The following is a 20,894-nucleotide window of genomic DNA, read 5'->3' as shown; positions in this document are numbered from 1 at the left end:
CTGTCTCTTTGCTTTGGCCACATTTGACATGAACAGCCGACATTGTAACATTGTTAATATGGAAAAGCATAATAGATCACCTTAACTTTAACAAATAAATAAAAAAGTAATATAATTATATTATTATATTATAAGTATTATAATAATTATTACTTATTTGATGTATGATGTGTATTATAATGTCATTTTTAAGAATTGCTGAAATGTGACACTTGTCCTGTTTGGTCTCTCCAAGTACTGTTACATACCTGAATTAAACATGCCTGAATTAAACATGCCAATTCATGACAGTGAATTTGAAGTTTTAAGGAGATGCAAAAGTGCACCACTTTAAAGGAAAGGTTGCACCGAGTAATCCTTTATTGATCCCCGCCGGGAAATTCATTCTCTGCATTTAGCCCATCCTAAAATGTTTGTTTTTATAATGTTGGAAGCCAAGATCTTAATGGAAAATAAAATTCACCTCGGCCAGCCGTACCGCAAAGTTGACCCTTTTGACACTAGATGCTGTAAAGACAACTCTCTACACAACACACATCAGACAGAGCAGTTATCTCCTGTCTTGTTCACTCCTCTTCATCAGGCAAGCTGTTGTGTGAACAAAACATAAAACTGGACACAGGTTTACAACCAGCAGGCACGAGTTAATTTGCAGAGGTAGTACTTCGGTAGGGTGATAAACTAGATGTTTATTCCGAGCATAATCAAATTATCCTTGTTTCTAAAGGAACAGCATCAAATAATGCAGATGCTTTTTGTTGAGGTTCTCAAATAGTTCGAGCCAGTCAGTCTGAGAAAAGTCTACTTCTAAGTAAAATTTTAAAGTTGACCAGTTAAGCCCACATTTATTAACATATTACATTTGTGGTATACTAATTATTTAAATTTTTATATCATATATTATCACAACATATTTATTGATAAAAAGGTACATAGTTGGGGTAACAACATCTAACAATTTTAGAGCTAAAACGCTCCTTAATCAATTAACCCATTAGTCAATGGACAGATAATCCGCAACCATTTTAATAAACAATTGATCATTCCAGTCAGTTTGTAAAACAAATGCCAGCAATTCTCTGGCTCCATCTTCTCAAACGTGAGTTAATTGAAAACCATTGAGTTGCAGTAATGCAATATTCAGTATCAGACTGAAAACCCCTAATGTTACAGCTCTGCTTAAGCTAACTTTAGCTTCTCTAATTCAGTGTACTGAAACAACAAATAAGCAACAGCTAAGTCATCTTTTTCATGTAAACAATAAATACATTTTTAAATTCTAAATGAAAGCAACCCAGTTGGAGCGTTCTAAGAAGCAACTTTTCTCACCTGAGTTTTGTTGGTTTGGCTGGCAGCAGTAACCGCAGCTTCTGGTTTCTGTTCCTGACCACTGCCTAGTCTCTCTGCTCTGTTGTCTCCATCTCTGCGTTGCGTCTGCAGACTCCGACCAGCGGACAGGTGTGTGTGTGGAGCTTTACCATTGGCTACTGTAGACTTGACAGAGTCCCTGTCGGCCGGTAACGTAGCCTCCTTGGTGGGCTTAGGCAGCCGTACAATAGTGCGCTTGGCACTGGGTTCCTGAGGCTGCCGCTCGCCTCCAGTAACTGTAACAGGCTTACTGGTGGTGGCTGAGCCATCTCCAGCTCCAGCTTTCACCCCTACAGAGTCCGTAGTGGCCTTGTCACACGCTGGTTTGTTTTTCAGGCAGCGCTTGACACCTCGCTCAGCTTTGCCACCGCTGCGTCTTGATTCGCTGCGAGCAGGTGAGGAGGGAGGCTGTGGCTGCAGTTGAGGCTGCAGTTTGGGTTTCTCTGATGACTCCAAGGCAACAGGCTTCATCTCCAGCTCCTTGTCATTTTTGGTCTCTGTGGGTACTGCTTCCTTCTCCTTCTTATTTGACTGAAGCAGAGTGTACACAAGTAAAACCATTTTATTATTTAACCAAATGCAGACGTGTCTTTTTACAGTGTAAATTCCACTCACTCAATTAAACATTTGTATGAAATAATAAAATATTGTGCAAAAATACTATGTTTATTAGTGCAAATAAAAACAAGACACAAATGTACTCATGGGTGGACAAACTAAAAATTATTTTATCTCACATGACTCACCTTAAGCGAAGGCCAAATGTGAAAAGGAATCTTCTTCTGCATGATGACATGCAGGAAACCCCCCTTCTCCTTGTACTGGACTCTGCTACAGGAGGCTTCAATTTCCTCCTGCAATTGGCAGCTCCACTGCCGTCCATCTGAAAATATAAAAGAGTCAGACAACAATTTGAAAACATACAGCATGTTTAAATTACACACACACGTGGTTATACAAACTCTTGAGACGGGTCCAAAGTTTAACAAGGCCTAAATCCAAATGCACAACTTTGCTATTTTAATAGTACCGTAAAACTTTGATTAATAGGCCAGGCTTTTATTTGCTAAAATCCCTGAATTGACCCTGCCTATATTTGGGACAGGCGTCCATATGGGACAGGCTTTTAATTCCTCTTGCACAAAACTAAAATAGGCAACTATGAAACAGTTTATTTATTTCAAACAGAATATTACTTGGATAAAAATTATCAAATAATATCAAATACACAACATTCATATGCTCCAGCGCCGACAGACGGCATATGCACTTTTATTTTGTAGGCAGCAACGTAACGAAAACAACACGGTGCAGGATGAGAGAAGTGTGGCAGAAAATAGCAGACAGAGAGCGATCGACTTCATACGACAGGATTTACAACTTGGATTCATTTACAGATAAACCTGTTCTTATGATCGGTGGACCGGTAAAGGAAGATAAATAATCAAGGAACGGACACATTCGGACTTAACCCCCATAAATATTTGTATTGACGATCTTGGCAGCTTAGAAGCAGCTAAAGCAGCCGACCAGGCAGGATTTATGAGGTTTTATACATCCAAAGAACTTATATAAAAATGAGACCAGGCGTTTAATGGAGACTTGTATTTATTTGTCAAAATGTGTTCCCACACCAGGCCCAGTAAACGGGGTAGGCAGCTATTTGGGAATCGGCTATTAATCTTTACATGTACACTCTACTGTAACACTTTCTGGTAATGGTACACGCTTTACTATGACTTACCTGGGAAGCACACATGGCAGTGTGTATCAGTGAAGGTTGTGCCGATATCCTCTATCCTTTGCACCCCCTCCCCACAGCGTAGTCTGACTGTCACTTCATTGACATTCTGCTTCCAGTCCACAAACACATCTGAAAAACACAAAAGGAATGTACACACAGGTCAGATAGATGTGAAACCAGAGAACCTTTTCCCACCATGATCATTACAAGTCATTCAGAAATGTACGTCACAGGCCTAAGCTAAATTGACACTCTTCTCTCTTGTAATTTTCAAAGATGAGACGAGAGAAAGCAGACAATCCCATCTAGCAAATATATACATTTTAAAAAATGAAAACATGCAGAGCACCACAGCAGAATGCTTTAAAGTAAGACAGTGGTGAACACACTGCATCTCTGCTACCCTGAGAAAATATAGACGCACATGTTGAAATGCACCTGCTCACAAATTCACAGAGTACAGTGAACTCAACAGTCAGACGGGACATCTAAAATTATCTGCGCCACAAACTGTATACCCAGTAAACAATAGCGTGAAAGCAAATGATCAACTTACTTTAGAAAACATGCTAGCAAGATATTTACACAATTTTAAAAAGGTAGAATCAAGAGCGGAAATGTTTGACAAAAATATCCCAACAAGAAAAAGAAAACCAACATGTACCATTTGTCATAGTGACCTCAAAGTTGTTGCAGTGACTGAAAATAAAATATCATCCCAGAAGTACAGCGAGCGCTGGATTCCCTGCTGGCAACAAAGTCATGTATGGATTATACCCACTGTCATATTTCCATTATCTTAGTCTTCAACAACAAAAACTAGAGAGTCTCAACTTTCCCACCTCCACTTCTTCACTTTATGTCAACCCCGTCTCTTTAACTAAATGGCTTTTCAAAAGGTCACAAGCAACACCCAATCCCTTCCAGCTGGTGACAGCTGTATTCCCAGTGGAGCCACGCCACAGCGTACTCTCATGACCGGGTAAAATATCACTGACATTCATGATATGAACATATTTTTAGCACAAATTAAATACTTTGATCTTCATGGCCACTTAGGAGATTTACTTTAATTGTTTCCTACTTTTTTTGGTACAGTTTCAAATTGTGTTTTGTATAATATGTGGGGATAGGACATTGGAACCGTTGTGGCAGGAAGATGTGGATTGGCCAAAGCCCAGTTCACAGCCAAATCAAATTACAGCCTCATTAGAGTAGGCTCAACAATTACATAAAAGCATTTTAACACGATCATATTGGCTTGGGTCTTTTTCCAGCCTCATCAATTACACTTCAAATCCTATTAGAAGCATCACACCACATATGGATGAGAGAAGTACCAAATCTCCAGTATTAAAAAAAAAGCATATTGTGAAAGCAATGACAACTATTTGCCTGCCACCTATGCCCAAGTGTGCCAAGTGGCATATGGTGCAGGTAGCTACAACAGATTCCTTGTCATATTGCCACCATTACTTCACACTAAATACACTACAGATTTCTCACCACATGGAGCAGCGCGTCAGCCGTACTTGAGTTCTGTTTTTAATTAGAGGGCCATTTCCACACGATGTTTACCAAAGACAAATAAGGCTTTATGAAACGCTTATATCTAGGTATGTCATTTCTGGACAATATTGGGCTAAATGAAAGCTGTAGCTGTTATAGTTCACACCTGACCTTTGTCACACCTGTGATAACCACATACTGGGTTGATCTGAGCTTTACTTTAAAGGTGTTAAAACACTACAGTCAATTTAACAACACCAGACAGGTAGTTGGTGTTGGCAGATACTCAACATTTAAGAAATCAGTTCTGTGGCAAAATAATGAAAGTATAGCTTCTTTGCATTGTTTTAATTCCTTGTATCTTCACTGCATATAGACTTGTCAGGCAAATCCATCACATGAAGCAACTCACTTACAGTTCTGAGTAATTAAGTCATTTAAAATGCTTTCATGACAGTGGAATGATTCCTGTGCGAGACAAATAAAGGACAAGTGAGTGAGGTTGTTTATCATTTGAAGACCTACAGGAAGTAGCAAGCAGATTTTTTCTAGAGATGCACCAATTGATCGGCTGCGGACCGGAAGAAAGAAAATCAGAATCCGCCAAAATCGTGAATCAGTTGGACAGACTTTTAAAAACAATTGGTCATCGGAACTGGCCAGGAAAAATGCATCTCTAATATTTTCCTACTAAGGAGCTAAGATTTGAGAGTGTAAATAAAAGGACATACCTTAAACAAAGGGAAACCACAATTCAAATTTAAAGTTCAAGGATTATGCAGAACAAATTAATTTGGGCTGAAACGATTTAACGATAATTGATAATTCATTAATAAAATGCTTCGACACAAATTTTTTTGCATCAATGCTTAGTTTAATCCATGCAACTATACAGCACAGTTTTTCGCAGGGACATTTATTACTGTCGCGCTTACGCTGTGAACACGACGTGATTATGATGGAGCTGTTTGCAAAGTGGAGGAAGAGAGAGAAAATAGCGAGGTACAAAGAAGAAAGTGTCCAAGATATGGGATTATTTCAAGCTAAAGAAAACAACAACAACTCTGTAATGTTACCGTCCGTCCACCGTAAAACGAAACTTCAAGCTGAACAAAAAGGTGTTCTGCCAGCGGACCAGACAAGGTAACACTAACAGCAACTTTAGCAATTAACTGAAATCCTGATTGATTGTTGAGTTGAAGGCTAGCCAAAGTAAGCCGCAGCTGAAAATGTGCACACGTGCGTTTGCTGTTCTTGGGCCGTGAGTTATGACCTAATAGTCACAAGTTAAGTGGGTGTCGGGAGCTGCACCTTTTAACTCCCCTGCAGCTCTCTCTGTAGCTCAGACAATCGCTGCTACCTGTGTGTGCTAATCCATCCTTAACCCAGAATCTTTGTCTTTATAATTGCCATCTTTATAATAACAAACAGCTGTTTCGTGTGGGATCGCTCATTTCCCGTTTCACATTTCACATGTGTTTTCTTGACAAAACCTGGTTTGGAGACCTGCATCAGGTGACAGGGACGCTGTCAGCTCCTGTAGTGTGTGTGTGTCCCTGTCACCAATCAGTCACGTAGTGTGAACGCCACAACGACTTCAAGACTGCCGTCATATGACGGCAAGTTGTGTGAACGGCACGGCCATAGGCCGACGTTTAAAGTCGCGTAGTCTGCACGAGCCTGTAGTATAACTTATAGCTCTCGGGTGATGTTTGTGTTTGTAAAGCGGCTTGCTGGTTGTTGTTGGTTGTTGGTTGTTGTATGACACACTATGAATTTCCGAAAGGACTAATAAATATCTATCACCTATAAACGTGCACAGCTGATCCCGTTTAACGGAGGGGGCGCCGCCGCCAAGCAAAAGTACTTCTTAAACGACACATCGATGAATCGTTGAAATAATCTATCGAAGCTTCGAATACTAAAATCATCGTTAGCTGCAGCCCTAAAATTAACACCCATAATACTCTACAGGTCAGACAAAACACAATCTACGGTTCCTTCCATTTTAAACTGTTAAACTGAAAAAAGGTGTGCTACCCTCCTGGGCACTGCCGAAGGAGGCCTTGAGCAAGCCCCTGAAACCCCAACTGCTCGGGGCGTCGCACTGAGTGGCAGCCGCCTCACTCTGACATCTCTCCATGTGTTGCTATGGGTCCTGTTTGTGCATGTGCATGTGTGTGTGTGTGTGTGTGTGTGTGTGTATTTCAGACCTGTGTGTAAATACTAACATAATAACAGAGCGAAAACATTTCCCCTTGCGGGATTAAATAAAGTTTATCTTCTTTTTTTTATATATAGAATTTCTACCTGTATAAGACATTTAAGAAAGTATAGCAGGGATTTACTGAGATCTAACAAGAATCATGTACTTTCTGTCAAATGTGTGTCTGGTGGGGTGTTCAATGAAAATAAGTTTTTGTTTTGTTTTGTAAAGAGTAGTACACTTCCTGAGTAAATGAAGCGAAATGTCTAAGTGTTGTGTTTCAATGTGTTATGTAAATGATATTTTTGACAAATCAAAATAAGTTAAAAAAAAAACAAAAAAAAACAAAACTGCCACATCAAGATGTGAAATAATTCATTTCATAAATGCGTTAATAAATTACAACAGAATTTATGGTTGGCACTGTGCAGCCACAGTAGACCCATAAACTTATCTCCATCTGAATGCATTTTCCAGATAATGATGCCAAATTATAGGCCTAGCATTTATACCAGCAGCATGTTTTTGTGGTGTACATTTGACCACACTATTATCAAGCTGCCACAAACAACAATATTCATCAATATTATTTTCTTGATCTTAATCGGTTGGTCTTTAAAATGTCAGAAAATTTAAAAAATAGAAAGAAATTAAAAAATGCAATCACAAATACTAAAGACCAAAATGATGTTTTGTACTGTATGACAAACAGTCCAAAAGCACAAGATATTCTGTTTACAATCACATACGACAAAGTAAAAGCAACAGTGGTGAGAATAAGTCCCTAGTGTGAATAACTTAAAAAAACAACAACATTACACCTGTATAATGTACGCAAACCTTATGTGACAATACTTTGTTTACTATGCAAATACGGCATGATATCACAGCAGTAAAGCTGGTTATTCAGCAAGTAGGTAACTAGTACTAGCTTGCGGTCTATTTCTTCCTTGTCTCTGTTGGCTTCTTGCGACGTTTATTGCTGTATTACCACCGCCAACTATCAATCAGAGGAATAGCCAGACGATGGGAGAATAAGAATCACCTTGCCTGTGTGCTTGTGCATGTTACAAAATACCCCACTCATTAGAACATTGCTCCATAGCACTACCAGTGGTTATCCTGAGTGACCACTTTATCTAACACAGGTGTACGACGACGCACGTAGACAACGAAATACACTACACTGACATCTGTTTCACGATTATCAGCTGATCAACAGTTGGTGGCGGTGACATACAAAGCACAGCAATGCACCAACAAAGGCAAAGAAGAAGAAGAAGAATTCAACAGCAAGCTAAAACATGCATGAATACACAATTTAAATATTCAAATATCAGGTCAGCAAATGTTTTATGAGAAAGGAAATGCATTCAATATGTTTGTTAGACCTCTAAGACACGCACAACAGGTATTAGTGAGAAACAGTGAGTACCTTGGATATAATGTTTTGTTTTGTTTTTTTGGACATTTCAGATATTCCATTTCTTTCACATTCTATTTCAAGAGATAATATTTGTGAAATTACAATAAACTCTTCAGTTTCCGCTCCCTGAAACTGATGATGACAACGATAATAATAATAGCGTAATACCAGATACCGTGACATTTTCTGAGACAGTAATCGTGAAAACCTCATATCGTTGCAAGCCAAATTTTTGTGAAATAATAGTTTACCAGGACAATCTACCACTTGTAATTAATTACAACTGTTATATTAGCTGCACAATACACTTAACGCTTACCTTTCTTGACCTCTGCAATAACCCCATCTACTGCTGCAGCGGCTGCCCTCTTGGCCTCTCTGCTCTCCTGGTTGGCCCTGTCCTTCTGCTTCTTCTTGCTGGTACTGGAGGTCAGGTCTGAGCTGTTGTCTCTGCCGCTGCCTCCTCTCTGCTGAGTCCCACCACGATGGCCCACTGTCTCACTACCAGCGACACCATTACCACCGCTGCTGGCCATCTTCAGGCACTTGGCACTAACAGGCCGCCCGTCGCTGGAATCACTACCACTGCTGGGGTCTGGATCTGAGGTGTGCCTCTTCCTGCCTGGCCCGGCTATCTTGGCGATGATACTGGTCTGAACTCTCCCGGAACAGAATCAGGAAGGATAGTAAGGGGATGGGGCACCTGAGGCAGGGGGCAGAAATGCATTTATTAATCAAGGAGAAACCAATAGTACTCTTCATAATTGTTTGGCATTAATAGGAGCTATGTGCAAGTTAAGTAAAGTTAAACATCTCAGGTTAGGTCAATCCTGACAATCTGCTTTGCTATGTTTGTATAATACACAGAAACACAGAGGGAGGGAAGGAAAGAGGTTCACTGCTTGAAATTAATTAGGAGCAGGTTTCATTTAACTACAACAACACTGAACGAAACATGAGTATGTCTTATAAAGCTTATAAGCATATGGCTGTAGGTTTGCATATGACCGATGTTGAGCCTTGCCTAGTTTCCTTAGCATAGCAACATCAAGTTGCTAGCTTGGACAATCAAATGACAAACAAAGGACAACAGCTAAATCAGCCATTTTTTCGACGTTAAGTACAGCATATTCACTAAAAACATGGGTGGTGTTTATTAAGCTAGCTAGAAGGATTAACAATGCAGCCCCCGTTCCCAGAGTTGTTAGCTTGGTAACAGTTTAGCCAACCGACTTCAGAGGACCGTTTATTTTTAAGGCACACGTTTTTCAGGCTGTCATGTGCCCTTCGATATGAGGCATAAGTTACACATTTGCTATAGCGTTTAACTAACGTTATATTCCAGATTTTTTTTGGGCAAACCAATTTATTGGATTTAGCAAATACTATTTAGTCAATAACATTGAAACGTTCCTTTAATGTACTTGGTCCACTCTGGGAAGTGGGACTATGCAATTATTGGACGGCACATCGGGTTAAACTAACGTATATAACGTTACTGTATCTAAATCAACTGTCTTGGCCTTACTGTCTGGAAATTATCAACCACATTACTTATTATATTATATTTCTCGTTTATCTATACGGTCACTTCACCCGATCTCCAATCGGTGTCCTCCAGCAGAGCGCAGGACAGGTAATACAATCAAGCGCTCCTACAGTCTTCGAGAAGCTAATGTCATTAGCCATATCAAGCTAACGCTAGCCGACGCGAAAGGGTTGATATGACTACGGATTTTACACAACCAACACAACATGACATCTCGTGACACCCGACGCCCGCCTGTGATTAAAATGCCAAATTAATAATGTCAATAAAATTGGGGACTTACGGGGCTTCAATTTGGCGAGAACTGAATTCCGTTCCTAATACACAATGGCCGGTGTGAGGCGACTCCTTCTGTTTCTCCCGTAACGTTAGTCCACACTGTTTCTGGAATATTCTTTAATTTATCCGGGACCCATTTCTGGTGACTTTAAACTAGTTGTTTCATAGATGTAAAGAAAAGATAACACATGAAAAAACGGTTCAGTCTGTTGGTGTCATGCGGCGTAAGTCCGACTTTGTTTGGAACAAAATTCAGTACTGCTTCCCGGACCCATAGATGTCTTGGGCCAAACCTGAAATGAAATGCGCGCATAACACACTTCCTGGCTGGCGTGCTCACGTGATCTGTAGCTCTTCCTTTACTGCTCTCTCTTTCTCACACGCACGCCAGAGACTGTTTATAATAAATAAATATGTATAAGAATATAATCTTTGTACACAGTTTATAACACACAGACACAATACTCTTCATTTGATAGTTCATACCGTATTCAAACCAAGTGGAGATAAATGATTTGGTTAGCAAACAATATACATAATTTGATCTTTTGCTATGGCCTATAAAATAGGATTATCACTCTTGTTGGGGGGGTGGGGCATCTGTCAAAAATCTAATTTTAATACCTATGAATCAGTAGTTGTTTTGCTTAAATGGAGTATGTCAATACATTTCTTATTTATTAAGTATTATTTATTAAATATCACAAACTAACAAACACGCAGCAAACCCAGGGAAGGATACTGGTCGGTTTCTGGAGCTCTGGCCAGAATGAGCTGGGGGAATTTGTGCTTCAGCTGAAGACCATCCCAGGCCCTCCTGAGTCAACATTCAATGGCGCTCATATGTCAACTCTTTATATGGGCCTATATTCCTAGATATTTTTTATAATCGATCAAGGAGGGGGTTGACAGGGCCATGGCCATGATACATCAAGTACTACTATTTTTAGACAGGGACCTTGTCCCAAATGGCACCCTGGGCCCTGAGTCATTTTCTGAGTCTGCACTGAAATGATGTGTTAAACACTACTTGACAATAAAGCTCCTTCTGATTCTGATGTTGCAGATCTGTGGTGTTCACTGTTGCTGTTGTTACCTTTTCATAAGTCCTGTGGTAGAACATCACAAACATAAATCACAAATTATCATGGCACTGATGAAATATTGTTTGCCTTCTATGTAGTTGTTTATTTATGTTTGAACTTTATCCCTGGCCTCATTAGTGTTTACTTACACACACAAAAATCTATTTATTGAAGGTGGAGACAGCTGTGTTCAAGTAGCCTGGTTTGTTATCATCACCCTAATCATTGAATTGTGCAAATGATAACTTGATAAGTTAACTTTTATTATTCTAAAATAAGAAAAGTGAAATACACTTCCCAGCATTATCAAAATGATTCATTTAACAAGACAAGAATCTTTTATAGACAAAAACTATACCAGCCAAACTAACTAGTAAGTATTACGTAGTGTTGATCTTCTTTAACTTTGATGTAGCTCCTTCACTTTTGCTTTCTCTTTGATTTAGCCTTTCCCTTCTGCCAACTCTGGGTCTCAGAGCTAGTGTTGGCCCTGATTTTTCATGTCATCTTGGTAGTATACTGTTCATACTGCCATTCACAGTGATCAGACATTGCTGAAAGAATTGGGTAAGAGACTGCAAAGTCTGCAGATAAGGACTCACAACAGCGCTCAATAGCACCTTCGCACAACACAAAAATAGCAATGTGATATCTTACACCCTTGCAGACCCTGGTGTGAACACATGCACATTCCAGCCACAAGACAGCAAGGTTAGAAAATGGGAAAGTATCAAGCATACTTCAACATAGAGAAATGTTAAGTTATCCAACCTTTATTCACAAAAATATACACAAGCTTCTTTTTGTATTTTTGCTTTGGCAACTAGTGATCAAAATCACATGGCTGCCAGTTTGTAGATAATCTGAGGGAAATATGTGTACAGAGTTAATTTTTTTGGTTTGTTATGTTTCCTTAAACACAATTTGTTATGCAAATAGTACATGAAATGCCCATGAGACTAGCATATTATAAGGCACAATTAAACACTTCACGTACTATATGTCACTTCAGTGAGGCATCAGTTACAGCAGAGCTTATATATTCTATCATAGTACATTTGATAAACAAACACTCACAATCTGTGCATCACAGCTTTGGCATTCATAAAAATTAATCCTGGTGATGAATAAAAGGAATAATTCAAAATGTCAGGAATTACAATTATTTGCTTTCTTCTGGAGAGTTAATGAGAAGATCAATATCACTCTTATTCGTCTGTTATAGAAGGGAGTTAGCTTAGCTTAGCATAAAGACTAAAAACTGGGAAACAGTTAGCCTTACTTTATCAAAATGTAAACCTAAAGTTCACTAGTCAACACAATAAATATTTTTTGTTTACTCTGCCCCCCCTCTCGATTCCAGTCTTTATGCTACGCTAAGCTAACTGGCTGCTGGCTATAGCATCACAATTCTCCTAAAGTGTGATATATTGTCTAACTCTCGTTAAGAAATAAAATAAGTTTCTCAAAATCACTAACTAGTCTTTTATGTTTTTTCCTGTGAGTGGTGCCAGAAGGCATGCCATTTTGTTACCTAAATCAAAAGGGTTTGTTTTCTGTACAGTGACCATTTAGAACATGTTAGACTGAGCTTCTTAGCTAGACCATAATGTCTTCTTGTTTCATTAGTTCTAAACGACAGTTCACATACAGACCAACTGATATAGCATCAGTCGTGCTGCTAGCATACACTGTTAGCTTACTCTGCTCCCTGCATTTCTCTTGTGTGGTTTTAGTGGAAAGCCATCCTCCTACTCCAGGCAGAGGTGGTTTTTGGGCTGGTTATTGGTTTAGCAGAGTCACAGTTCATTGTCACATAAAAATGTAATTGATTTCCCTGTTATTTGTATAAAGGCATAATACAAAATATACATAATAAAAGACAAATTTCTAGCACCACAGTTGGTGGAATTTTTATCTTAAAATCCTCAATTTAAAATCCTGTTCATCTCTTTATTCTACTGAACAACATTTCCTTTAAACTACATAGGGACAGGATCTAGTGACTATACCCTCATCTCTGTATTTTGGCTTATTTGAAAATAATTAAGGCTTTACCATATCTTTACTACCATTCCCAAAATAAATACCATGGTTAAACAGATTTTCATTCTGTTTTATGTCCTCATGCACCCAAAGGTTGTTGTGAAGACACTGTGAGATTGACCTGTTCGCAAAGCATTATTTTCACCCGAATATGTGTATTTTTTACTTTTCTAAAATAATTTTTCATATTCAAATCTGATTTAGACAGATACATTTCCAGATTATTTTAAAAGCAAAAACAAAAATAATGTGCACAAATTAGAATTAAAATACAATATGTGACATCAGACAACCTTTACACGTTCAGTCATGAGTGTGTTTAAAATATCTAAATATGATAGTAACTGATTTAAATACTTGCATAAAAGAGAGTTTACCCACAAATATGCAAATTCACCTAAGTGAAAAAATAACCAACCCAGCCATCTTCTTTCACTGTATTCTTCAAAGTATCTTGTACAGTTACTGTATCTGGAGGAAATGGTAGAACAACACATTGACCTGTTTTCTTATGACATGGAGTAGTGAGCTACTGGCATGTGTTGTAGATCTGGATCTGTTTGTTGATATCATTGAGGATGGCTTTCATTTTGTCCTCCAAGCCATCCAGCTGACGAGCTTTCCCCTCCAACCTCCTCTGGTTCTCCTCATAGTTTTTCTCCAGCTCTGTGGAAAATAGGAATTTCAGCATGTGGTGCTACTGTAAGTCATTCTTGAGTCAAATTGTGGGGATCCTCAAGGACTGATTTTAGGGCTTCTACATTTGTACACGTACAGGGTGGTGTCCTCATGAGGCACACCATTACATTTACATTTATTCATTTAGCTGACGCTTTTATCCAAAGCAACTTACAATTGCTATATATGTCAGAGGTGGCACGCCTCTGGAGCAACTAGGGGTTAAGGGTCTTGCTCAGGGACACAATGGTGGATGGGTCACAATGGGGAATTGAACCCGGGTCTCTCACACCAAAGGCATAGTCTTATCCATTCCCCCCCATCCTTTTCTATAGCTAAGCTAATGACACATAGCTTTTTCTTTTTGAATGTATGTTAGTGCCTTGAACAGGCAAGAAACCCAGAACTTTTGCTTTCTCTAGAAATTTCTTGGCAAAAGTGAGATGAGAAGATCAATACCACACACTGTGGTAAATATGAAGCTACTTTCAGCAGCTGGTTAGCTGTGTTTGTTACAATAACTGGAAACAGGGGGACTGTCAAAATGTTACAAAATCAGCAACTGTGGAGTGCAGAAATTAACACATTATTTCTTGTTTGTACAGAAAACTAAAAATGACACTATGAGCCGAACTATCTCACGGGTGGGTGTGGTTAATTTCTACTTTTTTTGTCCATTAATCTCCACAATTGTATTTATGTAATGTGTTATTATTAACTTGTCAATCACCTATAGAGTGCTTTCTTTGCACTAACCTGTATTAAAGGTGCTATAGAAATAAAGTTTCAATGACTAATTCTGGAATTTGGATTGGCTTTCAAATTATAAAACCACACTTTTCTTCCTCCAAACAAATGTAAACACATTAACCCTGTCTATGTCTTCGTCTACATACACACAGACACACACATACACACAGATAAGATAAGCACCTGCTAGTCTCTGGAGCTTGTTCTGGGCATCTTTCAGTAGTTCCTTTGCTTCATCTCTGAGGCTCTCTGCCCTTTTCTTGGCATCCTTCACAGCCTTGGCCTTTGTGTCAACCCGCTGCTGCACTTCATGGTATTTATCTGTCAGCTGGCCGTCTAGAATCTAAGCATCAAGACAGAAGAAAGTTCACAGCTGTGTACGCTTTAAATGAGTGTGTGCACACACAGACACATACCTGCTTGGCTTCGTTTGCCTTGTCTCGTGCCATGGTGGCTGTCTCTTCGGCTCGGGCTGCTGCCATGCTGTTGTTGGCACGTTTGGTCTTCAGGGCACTGATCTCCTGTCCCAGTGTGCCCAGGCGGGACATGGCATCATTCAGGTCCTTCTCACTGTTGGATGTCTCTGACTCAATCTAAGGAGAGCATGCCCAAGCAAAGTGAATTCTGATCCCTCTAATATTACACGGTTTGCTTGTGATGCATTAAGCATTAAGTTTTCATTTTATTCCATGGTGTGATTTCTCAAAATTTACTCCTGGATGTTCATGTAATTGCCCGTGTGTGTGTGTGTGTGTGTGTGTTTTAAAAGCACATTGAACACCTTTAACAAGGCACTGAATCATCAATGATTGTCAAGAGGAGGAGGTGGAATAAAGCTATAGCACAACACTGACATATAGTTGATATGGCAAACAACTGCTTATTTTAGCAGATAAGAAGCAACTGACTTTCATTTGGCGTCATGTTTCTGGCCACTTGATGATGTAAGTCCTACATTTAACCTCTGTTAAATGAGAGTGTCCCTATAGCAGCTTTAAAGTCACGTTTTTACAAGAGAGATTCATCTACAGTATCTACAGTATCTAACGTGGGCTAACTTCTATGTAACTACATAAAACTCAGACTGGTGAACAAAATGTCTTGCAACAATCATTAATTTTTTAACAACTCATACAGATACGGTTATTTGTACTATGGGGCAGTAAACTACTATTTTGGCACACAGCTTAATGTTTGTTGTTTTTGGTTCATTACCTGTGCCAGTCGGGCCTCAGTTTCCCCAATGTCAGCTTTGGCTCTTGCTATGGCCTTTTCTGCTGATGTCTGGGCAGTCTTTGCATCCACCAGGGCCTGTTTCACTGTCTCTGCGGTGGTCTTCACCCCCTCAGCTTGATGCCTGAACAACAACATAGTGTTACTGACAGTCAATGGTTTTAGATAGGATGAAAACATATAGAAGAATTAGTACAAATAATTACCAACACCATATCTCAATCTATTCTGACTACCTTGCCCTCTTGGCATCAAGCAGCAGTTGCTCTGCCTTGCGGACATCTTCCTGCGTCTGTTCTAGGATGGAGTCGACATTCGAAAGGCTGCGAACCCGTTCCTTGATTTCATCAGCAAGATGTCTGATCTGGTGGGGCGAAGCGGGTATGGAGAGCTCCAACACACGGTTCGCCACCGCCTCAATGCTGTCTGGGTCTGCACCCTCCTCTGGGAGAAAGACATGAGAAGTGGCAGGGTTGACATATTGTAGGAGGGCAGATTAAGTGGCAACATAAGTAATCTACATGTTCTTGGTAAACTTGCAAAATGTACACATAAAATATGTCATAATGTATTAAACTCTGACTCACGAGTAAGGAAGTCTCTGATCTGTTTGATGAGGTCTCTTAGGTCATTGTTGGAGCGCTCCACTTTGTTCTTGGTGGCAGTGGCTTTGTCCAAAGCTGCTTGGGCTTTGCCCTTGGCCTCCTCTGCCTTGGTCTTGGCCTCTGCCACCTGAAAGGCAGAAAAGTTTATAGAGGACACCAAAGGGTAACGTATTCACCATAGCTGCTGTCTTTACTACGACTGTACTTTTCACAGCAACAGCGTTTTTCTAAGAACTGTTCAGATGATAAAATCTTTCAGTTTAGTTTTTTTAGTGAGCCTACTTTCACTCAAATTCGTTTTGTCTAAGTGCCCACATGTACCAGACTGCAGCTGCACTGGTTACGCAATCACACAGGGTGAATGTCATTTTTGGAGTGTACTGTAAAGCCCTCACTCCATTCTGAGAGACTGTGAGAGGTGATGTACTGTGAGGGGACGCTGGCATAAAATTAAACTATGGATGTGAATAAATGTATAACTATATACAGTAAAAACTCCAAAAGCACTCTTAACAGAATTGCAAGGGATTAATATTTTCACCAATGTCTGGTCCCAAATTACAGTAGCTATAGTTCTCATATGCTTCCATACCTTGGTAAAGAGTCCCTCCACCTCTCCCATAGCTTTCTTCAACTCCTTTTCTGCGTGTTTGGCTCTCTCCAGGGCATTGTCAGCTACTGCTACAGCGCCGTTACAGTTTAGACCTCCACAGTGACGGTTCCCTTCATCGTCACGGCAACCTGCACCCCCACAAGGACTTTCTGCACAGGGAGCATCACCTGGAGCGCCGCAAACCTGTTGGAAGAGATCAACATGTACTTGTATGGAAATGAATAATACGGGTAACTATTAATAATAACGTTTTTAATTTTAAATTAAATTTACAAAGGAAAGTTTTCAAATCAAGTTTTTATTTCATGAAAAGTTCCACAAAAAATAATTGTTGTAGTTATTACACTATTACACCACCATTACATTTGTCCTGTCTTGCACCCCCTAGAGGCAGCTCACAACCGCACCACACTTTGGGAATCGCTGGATTACGCTATAAACAGTAGACCAACATTTAATCTATATGAACAATGGACAGTAATAATAAAAATAAAGTTTATCACCTTAAACAAACTTGTGAACAAGCTAAAAAGAAGGTTTTCGCTTGAAAACATAAAAAGGATTTCTGTTGATCTGTTATGCAGTTCATGCCTGAAAAACCTTGTTAGTTCCACTGCTTCTGCGGTTACTTCTCTCTCTCTGCCTGCATGAATGCTGTCAAACTTGTTAACAAATGTGCTCAAATAATATAGAATGTGATCAAACCTTCTCATTGATCTTCTTCATGTCCAAGCCCTGCGCTCTGGTGTTGAGGTCTGCAAGCGCACGCTTATTAGCAGCATTTTTACGGTTGAAGTCATCCTTCTTGGCGGTGATGAGGCGCTCGGTGCGGCGGCGAGTGTCTGCAGATTGGCTGACTGTGCTGGGCCTGGTGGTTGTTGATTCATTGGCACGCCGCTCCGCATCACGGGATTTGTTGTAGGAGCTACGGATGCTGTCGTACGCACCTAGATAGAAGAGGTGGACAAAAAAGTAGGAAGTAGTAAGAGGAAGATGATTAGGAATAATGATGCGACATGTGAAGGAATGTGGGTAGGAAAATGTGAATGAACCTAGAGTGTGGACAAGCTGACGGCAGCAATAAGTCTGAGGTGTCAGTTTGAATTGTTTAATAATGAGGTTCTATCCTCCCTTTCTTTCTCACCTAGGAAGTTGGAGTTTTTTAGGATATCCAGTTGGTGGTGTAGCTGCTCTGAAGTGAGGTTAAGTTCTTTAGCTTCTCTCTCCAGAGCACTCAGCTCCTTGCTTGCCTCAGAGTTGCTGTCCTGGACGATGGTTAGGTCTCCTTCCAGACGGTTCAGGGTGTCAGTGGTCTCACCGATCTGCGCTCTGCAGGGCAAGGCAGGAAGTTGTTAGGCGATAGAATATGTAATCCTGATATGATTTTTAATGTACTTTATTGGACAATAATTCTCCAAATGGAGAGAAGAGATTTTTCATGACTTCTAAATCAAGTATCATTATTTTGATACCACTACCTTTTGTGGCAGAAAAAACTTTACTTTCAATAAAGTTTCACATGGGAAACATGCATTGGAACGTAACAGCTGTACCTAAGATCTTCAATAAGCTCCATTAGGGTAGCGACGGCTGCAGCAGTGGCGTTGCGCGCATTGACAATGCCCTGAGCCTGTGCCAGTTTCTCCTCCAGGTCTCTAAAGGCCTTCTCATAGGCCCCAGTAAGCCCAGTGGTCTGAATCTCATGGGCACGCTCTGCCAGGGCCTTGGTACGCACTGCTAGGTCCTGGTAATATGACAAAATTATACAGAGAAAGATAATAGTTGACTCCAAATGAATCAGTTATTCAGTTTCACATTTGTCTTTTTCTGACTGAGGACCCCCTCTTTCACATTAAACTACACCTGCACGATGCGATCCCAGTCCCCGAAGCACTGGTGACAGGGCTGACAGCTGGGGAACTGACCAGAGAAGCCTCTGGCACACTGGTCACAGCGGACACCTGACACCCCCTGCTGGCAAACACAGTGGCCAGTCACCCGGTTGCACTGAGAGGTCTCAATGCCACGCCAGTCACAGTCACAAGCTGGAGGAGGAGAGAAGGACGAGGAGGGAGTGTACAGTGAATGATCGGACCTAGTTTATACTGACAAAATCTACATGTTTACACGCATTGTGAATGTATTAGTTAGTTATTAGTTCTTTACTTTAGCACATGGATATTCATGTATGTCCAGAGCAGGTACCAAATAATTTGCAATTAATCAACGTATCACAAAACAATTGCCACATGCTGAACCTTGTTGCCCAGGAATCCAGCTTTGGTTTTAGCCATGGCAGTTAACAATATTTAACTGGCGTTCAGGAAGAGGGCCCGCTGGCGTTCAGGAAGAGGGCCCGCTGAACTTATGTTAAGTCATTCTTTTTTATGCAATGCTTTTTGCACTGTGATGCAACCCATCTTTCTGCCTGAGCAGCTATAAAGTCTTTGAGCACTTCACTTTTTGCATTTGGTCTCTTCATCACGCTCATACTACACCATTTCCTAAGAGCATTCATTATGTCGTCATGTATCTAACCTCGGCACTGCGTCCTGGGGTCACCCCAGTAGTTCTCCTGACAGTCTGTGCAGGTCTTCCCTCCAAAGCCGTCACGACACTGACACTGCCCAGTGAACTGCACATCAGGGAGTAGAAATGACACATCAGTTTATTTCGTTGATGTCAACGTGAATGAATGTGAATGTAGTTACACTTATATTGAGATGTGCTTATTGGAAGTTGTTCAGGCCCAAATGTTCCCTACCTCATTACATGAGGACGTGACTGAGTTGTTGGGATCACAGCCGCAGGGTTCACAGCCCCTCCCGCTGGCCAGGTTCCAGTGGTTGGGGGCGCAGTGGTCACATGTCAGGCCTATGACGTTTGGTAGACACTGGCACTGCCCTGTGGTTCGCTGGCACACACAGTCCTCACGCTCCATACACTGGCTGCGGTCAGTACCCAGGAAGTTACATGTGCACTCTGAAGGGCAATTAGGCCAAAAAATGCATCTTTGTTATGTTGCTCTATTTACAAAACATTAGCATGCAAGTTAAAGTTAGACTTTTTTCACTGAACATGTCACTCACTTCTGCAGTTGCGTCGTGAAGCGTCCCCAAAATAGCCACTCTTGCAGATGCCACAGTTGCTGCCCTCAGTGTTGTAAAGGCATTTCTTGCACTCTCCGGTCTGCCTGTTGCAAGCGTCCATGTCTGACATGTCGATGTTGTTGTTGCACTGGCATGGCTGGCAGCGCCCTCCGGGCTGAGAGGGGTTGCCATAATAACCTGGGGCACATTCCTCACATCGGGCACCTGAATTGGGAGAAAAAGCAAAAGGGAAAGAGAATAAGGAGTGGAGGGAGGAGATGTGATCATTCCATAACTGTTATTTTTATACAGGGTTTCCCAAGCTGCTTTGTTTTTGTGTATGAAACAGCAGGATACTCATTTACAGCAATGCAATCAACAAGTAGTCTTGGTTTAATAAAGAAATGAGGACACCCTTATTCAATTGGATATTACCCAGACTGGGCCTAAAATGTTTTCAGTGGATAACTCCATATGAAGAAACATGTTAGTCTAAGACTTTGCCTAACCCGTTTCTGCATAGTGTGAACATTATACAGTATGTTACTACAATCAGTTTGTTACTTATCACTCAATGGGGTCGGGTTAACCAGCTCTCATTAGTTAAGGGTTTTTTTCATCACACCTTCTTCAGTATATTATGCAACACATTACTATACGCGCTGATGACAAAAGCGACAATTAGTCAACAGTCATTCAAATTCTGTGAATGTG

The 20,894-nt window shown here is 40.5% G+C and overlaps 2 protein-coding genes across 6 annotated transcripts in view; both read right to left on the bottom strand.

The window, feature by feature from the left end:
• Positions 1–10,381, bottom strand: part of usp19 (ubiquitin specific peptidase 19) — a 36,087-nt gene extending 25,706 nt beyond the window's left edge. For 2 of the 5 annotated variants that reach the window (XM_038723163.1, XM_038723164.1), the window contains exons 1-5: positions 10,086–10,381; positions 8,573–8,956; positions 3,113–3,241; positions 2,115–2,251; positions 1,330–1,899 (exon numbers count right to left, since the gene is read on the bottom strand). In XM_038723163.1, the coding sequence (XP_038579091.1) occupies positions 1,330–1,899; positions 2,115–2,251; positions 3,113–3,241; positions 8,573–8,789 (1,053 nt within the window). In that variant the 5' untranslated portion in view covers positions 8,790–8,956; positions 10,086–10,381. Of the gene's footprint in view, positions 1–1,329; positions 1,900–2,114; positions 2,252–3,112; positions 3,242–3,776; positions 3,919–8,572; positions 8,957–10,085 lie in introns of those variants that run through there. The other 3 variants (XM_038723166.1, XM_038723167.1, XM_038723168.1) reach the window with 2 other exon arrangements.
• A 1,538-nt stretch (positions 10,382–11,919) lies between these two features.
• Positions 11,920–20,894, bottom strand: part of lamb2 (laminin, beta 2 (laminin S)) — a 46,521-nt gene continuing 37,546 nt past the window's right edge. Inside the window, exons 22-35 of the mRNA XM_038723162.1 lie at positions 20,181–20,405; positions 19,856–20,073; positions 19,630–19,726; positions 18,955–19,136; positions 18,645–18,835; positions 18,236–18,420; positions 17,797–18,038; positions 17,071–17,274; positions 16,461–16,605; positions 16,110–16,317; positions 15,856–15,997; positions 15,057–15,233; positions 14,824–14,983; positions 11,920–13,878 (exon numbers count right to left, since the gene is read on the bottom strand). Coding sequence (XP_038579090.1) covers positions 13,742–13,878; positions 14,824–14,983; positions 15,057–15,233; positions 15,856–15,997; positions 16,110–16,317; positions 16,461–16,605; positions 17,071–17,274; positions 17,797–18,038; positions 18,236–18,420; positions 18,645–18,835; positions 18,955–19,136; positions 19,630–19,726; positions 19,856–20,073; positions 20,181–20,405 — 2,513 coding nt within the window. The 3' untranslated portion in view covers positions 11,920–13,741. The remainder of the gene's footprint in view (positions 13,879–14,823; positions 14,984–15,056; positions 15,234–15,855; positions 15,998–16,109; positions 16,318–16,460; positions 16,606–17,070; positions 17,275–17,796; positions 18,039–18,235; positions 18,421–18,644; positions 18,836–18,954; positions 19,137–19,629; positions 19,727–19,855; positions 20,074–20,180; positions 20,406–20,894) is intronic.

This window comes from Micropterus salmoides, unplaced genomic scaffold (genome assembly GCF_014851395.1).
Source record: "Micropterus salmoides isolate LMB-PRFRI ecotype aquatic unplaced genomic scaffold, ASM1485139v1 Ms_hic_scaffold_16, whole genome shotgun sequence".
Lineage (NCBI taxonomy): Eukaryota > Metazoa > Chordata > Actinopteri > Centrarchiformes > Centrarchidae > Micropterus > Micropterus salmoides.
Note: the sequence above shows the minus strand (reverse complement) of the source record. Positions and strands in the feature narration are given on the sequence as shown.